This window comes from Cebus imitator, unplaced genomic scaffold, assembly GCF_001604975.1.
Source record: "Cebus imitator isolate Cc_AM_T3 unplaced genomic scaffold, Cebus_imitator-1.0 Scaffold427, whole genome shotgun sequence".
Lineage (NCBI taxonomy): Eukaryota > Metazoa > Chordata > Mammalia > Primates > Cebidae > Cebus > Cebus imitator.
The window spans coordinates 581,890-587,200 of record NW_016107742.1 but is presented as its reverse complement, the minus strand read 5'-3'; the positions used below and the strand labels follow the sequence as shown (position 1 = coordinate 587,200).

Genomic DNA, 5,311 nt, shown 5'->3' with positions numbered 1-5,311 from the left:
CAGGGTTTCACCATGTTGACCAGGATGGTCTCGATCTCTTGACCTCATGATCCACCCGCCTCAGCCTCCCAAAGTGCTGGGATTACAGGCTTGAGCCACCGCGCCCGGCCCCTCTCAGCTTTTATCTCTAACTTCCATACTCAAATTTCACCCCTTCTTAATCTCCAGTCTGGACCCCAAACGAAGCCCTAGTCCATCTAACTCCAACTCTGACACCAAAAGCAACTGCGACCTCAATCCTGAATCCCAGCTTGGCCTCTAGCTAGAGTTCCTATCCCTCTTCCCTATAGCCAGGACCCAAATCTATCCCAACTCAGGTGTTCAGATCTCAAGCCAGGCAGGTGCTGGGGGAGGAAACCGGAGCAGGAATGCCCACCCCTGCCCAAAAGTCTTCCAGCGCTTCTGTACCTCCCCTGGTCCCACACTCACTGATTTGTGGGCGGCTCTGAGGCCGGAGGCTCCTGCCCATAGGGCCACTGGCACATGCCCACCCTGGGTTCCCGTGCTCCATGTCCTGCTTCCAGGAATTCCTAAGAGGGCAGAGAAAGCAAAAATTATCCCTCGAAAGAGCTGAACGTGGGAAGAGGAAGGAGGAAGGGAGGAAGTGCAGTAGGAAAGCAGGTAGGCCGGGGGAGACTAGGAACTGAGAGGGGAGGAGCCCAGGACGGCCAGGGCAGCTTCAAAACTGCCTGGCCAAATTCCATCCCTGGAGGAACCCACTGCGGGATGGGAGGACTCTAGGAGTGAATGTGTCAGCAGCCTCTGGAGAGAGGAAGAACAGTAGCAGAAACTGGTGAAGAAGGGTCCTGGCTGGCCACTGTCAGCCAGCATCCAGGACTGGCACTCACAGGTTGGGGGCAGACAGGAGGCAACAGGTTCGGGACTCAGGGTCCCAGGCACAGTGGGGGTCCCGGGCAAGGACACAGTCCACACAGCTCTCATAGACACTACAGTTGGCTCGGGGCACCCTCCAGACACCTCCTGAGAAGCCCACAAATACTGCACCCTGGAGGAGAGATGGAGATTATAAGGGAGCCCCAGCCACGTCTGGCAAAGTCCCAGCACCCTGGTGCAGGCCAGGGAGCCAGTCCAACAGGCCCCCGAGGCCAGCCCCACTGGAAAGCCACTTGATGGTCAGGTCCCTTCTTCCCACCTGGGTGGGGGCCAGCTGCAGGTTGCGAACAGGTTCAGGGTCAGGGAACAGCTGAATCTCTTCCACCAGATGAGCACTGCTGTCCCCACTCACCACAGCCTTGTGGAGGGACCCCGTGGCTATGGGGAGACAGAGAGAGTGGAAGTCATCTCACCTCATCCACAGATCCCTTTCCAACTTCACATGGCCTCCCCAGCTGTAAGAATGCTCCTTCTAAGGGTGACATGTACTGGGCACTGGTCAGCCAGACCATTCAACTTCCTCTGTGCCATGGAGGTGGCAGTCTCATACATGGTTAAAATCCCTTGGACCCCTGTCCTTCCTTCGAAACTCCCTGACAAAACTTTGTCCCTGGAGAAACCCAGTTGTCTATTTCTCCACAGGCATGAAGCAGTGGGCAGCTGGGAGAAAATCACATCACAGGCTGGCCCGAAGGTAGTGAGTAATCTCGATTGCTCACAGTCAGTTACAGAAATCACATCAGCAGCCTCCTTCACTTCCATCAAGCACCTCAGTGAGGTCTACCTGACTACCCTTTAACAGGAGCAATCTCCCCACCTGGTATTCCTGATTCCCCGCATACACCTCTACTTGACTCAAATCTCGTGATGTCATGTCATTTACTTATTCAGGATGCTATTGTCTGTCTCCACCCACTCCATAAAGACTGAGATTTTTGACTGTTTTGTTCTCTGCTGTATACCCAATACGTGCACAGCTGATAACAGTGACTAGTAATATGGCCTGAAGGAATGAATGAACTTGGCAGGTGTCTTCCACTGACCTTCAGGGTTATCCGCCTCAGCCAGGCCCTTCATACACTGCGCAGTCTTACTGCATTCCACACTGACTGTCTCTCCCTCTTTCAACAATGGCTATTTTTTGTTTTAGGCAGAGTTTCGTTCTTATTGCCCAGGCTGGAGGGCAGTGGCACCATCTTGGCTCACTGCAACCTCCACCTCCTGGGTTCAAGTGATTCTCTTGCCTCAGCCTCCCGAGGTGCTAGGATTACAGGTGTGTGCCACCACACCCAGCTAATGTTTTTATATTTTTAGTAGAGATGGGGTTTCACCATGTTGGTCAGGCTGGTCTCAAACTCCTGACCTCAGGTGATCTGCCTGCCTCAGCCTCCCAAAGTGCTGGGATTACAGGTGTGAGCCACTGCGCCCGGCCCACGATGGCTATTTGAAACTACCCCTCTCTCCTCAAACCTCCCAGCTTTCCTGCCCCCTCACTCCAAGCTCATGACCTTGTGTCCTCATCCTTTATAAAGAATACAAAAGCCTTCAGATAAGAGCTCCCTTGGCTTCTAGCCCCCCAGCCTACACGCCCACCAAGTCACACCCTGCTGCTACAACTTCACTCCTAGCCCAGCTCAGGCGCTGCCCCTCCACCACCCACAGCTGCCCAGCTCTATGTGTGTCCTTGTCTCTGGCTCTCCACAACTTTACCTGCCACTTATCCTTTCTACCCATCTCTTCACCATCCCCTGGTCTACTAGATGCTTAGTCCTTTCTAAGTAAGAGGCCAAGGGGGCAAGGGCGCTGGGGGCAAAGAGGGGAAAACAAGAACCCCGGGGGCAAGGAGGGGAAAAAGTCAAAACCAAGAACCCTGGCTGGGCCCCACTCCCTGCTCAGTTACCACCTCCTTCCTCTCTCCCTTCTCAGCCAAGCTTCCTGCAGGAGTGATCTCTACACGTGCGGTTTCCAGCTCCCTCCACCCACTCACCTTTCATTCTTCTAACATACCTTCCCCCATAAGGCACACAGCTCTTGATAAGGCCACCAAAGACCTCCCTGTCTGCCTCCCCCACCACACAAAGCTCAGAAGGGGTAGGGAGTATACTGTTTTGCTCCTCTGCTGTATTTTCAGAGCCTAGCGGAATGCCAGGAACATAGCAGGTGCTCAGTAAACAGTTGTTGAATGAATAAGTGAATAAACTCAAGAATTTCCCTCCCCAACCTAGGGGTAGCCCCTGCTCTAGTCTTCTGAGGGATGTCCCGGAACTCTTTACTCACTGGTGCCCAGGTACATGACAAGATAGCTGTGCCCATCAAGGTCTTGGGCTGTCTCCACTGCAAGCCGTGTATACTCCACGCCAGACTTCACCAGCAGGGGCGTCCCCACCACCTGCTCATCCATCAGGAAATGGTCCTTCATGAAGGTCAAGGCCTTATCGGAAGAGGGGCCCACCGAGCACTAAAGGAGGAGGGAGGCAGATCAGGCTGGTTTCCCCCTTCCCTCAGCTCACCCTCCCTACCACACCTGCTCTCCTCCTTCGCCCCCTCCTCCATGGCAGTCCTTAGCTCAGGGTGGTGGAAAAGCTTCAACTCTGGAGCTGCCTGGCTGTGCGTCCCAGCCTCTGCATGCTTGAGGGTCCTCAGCTGTGAACTGGGGACCTTCCCCCTAGGCTCACTGGGAAAATGAAATGCACTAATACATGAAAAATAATTCACGCAGAGCTTGGCATGAAGCAAGCACTCAGCAAATGTTAACTGTCTGCTTCTCCTTAGCACCTCCAGCAAGGGGGCCTGGCAGCTAGCAGGAAGCAGGACAAAGGATCCTTACAGGCAAGGATGAAGTTTTATGGCTGGGCACAGTGGCTCACACCTGTAATTCCAACACTTTAGGAGGCCTAGGCAGGCAGATCACCTGAGGTCAGAAGTTTGAGAGCAGCCTGGCCAACACAGTGAAACCCCATCTCTACCAAAAATACAAAAATTAGCCGAGCATGGTGGCAAGCCTGTAATCCCAGCTACTCAGGAGGCTGAGGCAGGAGAATCACTTGAACCCAGGAGGCAGAGGTTGCAGTGAGCCAAGATCGTGCCACTGCACTCCAGCCCAGGCAACAGAGAGACTCTGTCTCAAAAAACAAAAATACAGCCCAGGCGCAATGGCTCATGCCTGTAATCCCAGCACTTTGGGAGGGTGAGGTAGGTGGATCATGAGGTCAGGAGTTCGAGACCAGCCTGGCCAACACAGTGAAATCCTGTCTCTATTAAAAATACAAAAATTAGCTGGGTATGGTGGCAAGCGCCTGTATTCCCTGCTACTTGGGAAGCTGAGGCAGGAGAGTTGCTTGAACTTGGGAGGCAGAGGTTGCGATGAGCCGAGATCGTGCCAACTGCACTCCAGCCTAGACAACAGAGTGAGACTCCATCTCAAAAAAAAAAGAGAAAATTAGCTGGGCATGGTGGCAGGTGCCTATAATCCCAGCTTCTTGGGAGGCTGAGGCAGGAGAATCACTTGAACACAGGAGGTGGAGTTTGCAGTAACCCGAGATTGCGCCACTGCACTCTAGCCTGGGCAAGTGAGTGAAACTGTCTCAAAAAATTTTTTTTTAAAAAGGACCAAGTTTTACTCATGGCTATATTTCCAGGCATAGCACAGGATCTGGCACACAGTTGGTGCTCAATGAATGTTTGTTGAGTCAATGACTGAATGAATGTCACAGAAAGGGGCGGTGTAGCACGGAGCGTTTCTCATCACGGTTTTGCACGAACTTGCTGCATGACTCTGGGAGAATCCCTTCTCCATTCTGAGCCTCCTTTTTCTCACCCATAAAATGAGGGGGTTGGACCAGCTGTTCTCTAAAGGCCCTGCTAATATACGAGCATGCTGTGGCTCTGGGACACCTGTGTCCTGATCTTCAGTCAGGATCCTTGTTCTCCAAGAGCACAACTCTGTCACCTATCAGCTGTGTCCTCAGACAAGCTATTTCACCTCTCTGACCTTCAACTTCCTCATCTGCAAAGTAAGGTAATAACATCTATATCTCATTTTGATGCAGGAATGAGCACATGCACCTACTCTCATGTCCTCCCACAGGGTTTTTTGTTTGGTTTTTGTTTTTACAAATAGAGACAGGTTCTTGCTATGTTGCCCAGGCTGGTCTCAAAATTCCTGGCCTCAAGAGGATCTCTTACCTTAGCCTCCCAAAATGCTAAGATTACAGGTCAAAGGGGTTTAAAATTTTTTTTTTTTTTTAATTGTTTTTGAGCCGGGCGCGGTGGCTCAAGCCTGTAATCCCAGCACTTCGGGAGGCCGAGGCGGGTGGATCACGAGGTCAAGAGATCGAGACCATCCTGGTCAACATGGTGAAACCCCGTCTCTACTAAAAATACAAAAAATCAGCTGGGCATGGTGGCGTGTGCCTGT

At 52.5% G+C, this 5,311-nt stretch overlaps 1 protein-coding gene across 1 annotated transcript in view; it reads right to left on the bottom strand.

Moving 5' to 3' along the window:
* Positions 1-5,311, bottom strand: part of SEMA4A (semaphorin 4A) — a 24,176-nt gene that overhangs the window by 2,152 nt on the left and 16,713 nt on the right. The window contains exons 10-13 of the mRNA XM_037731890.1: positions 3,172-3,352; positions 1,154-1,272; positions 849-1,006; positions 430-530 (exon numbers count right to left, since the gene is read on the bottom strand). Coding sequence (XP_037587818.1) covers positions 430-530; positions 849-1,006; positions 1,154-1,272; positions 3,172-3,352 — 559 coding nt within the window. The remainder of the gene's footprint in view (positions 1-429; positions 531-848; positions 1,007-1,153; positions 1,273-3,171; positions 3,353-5,311) is intronic.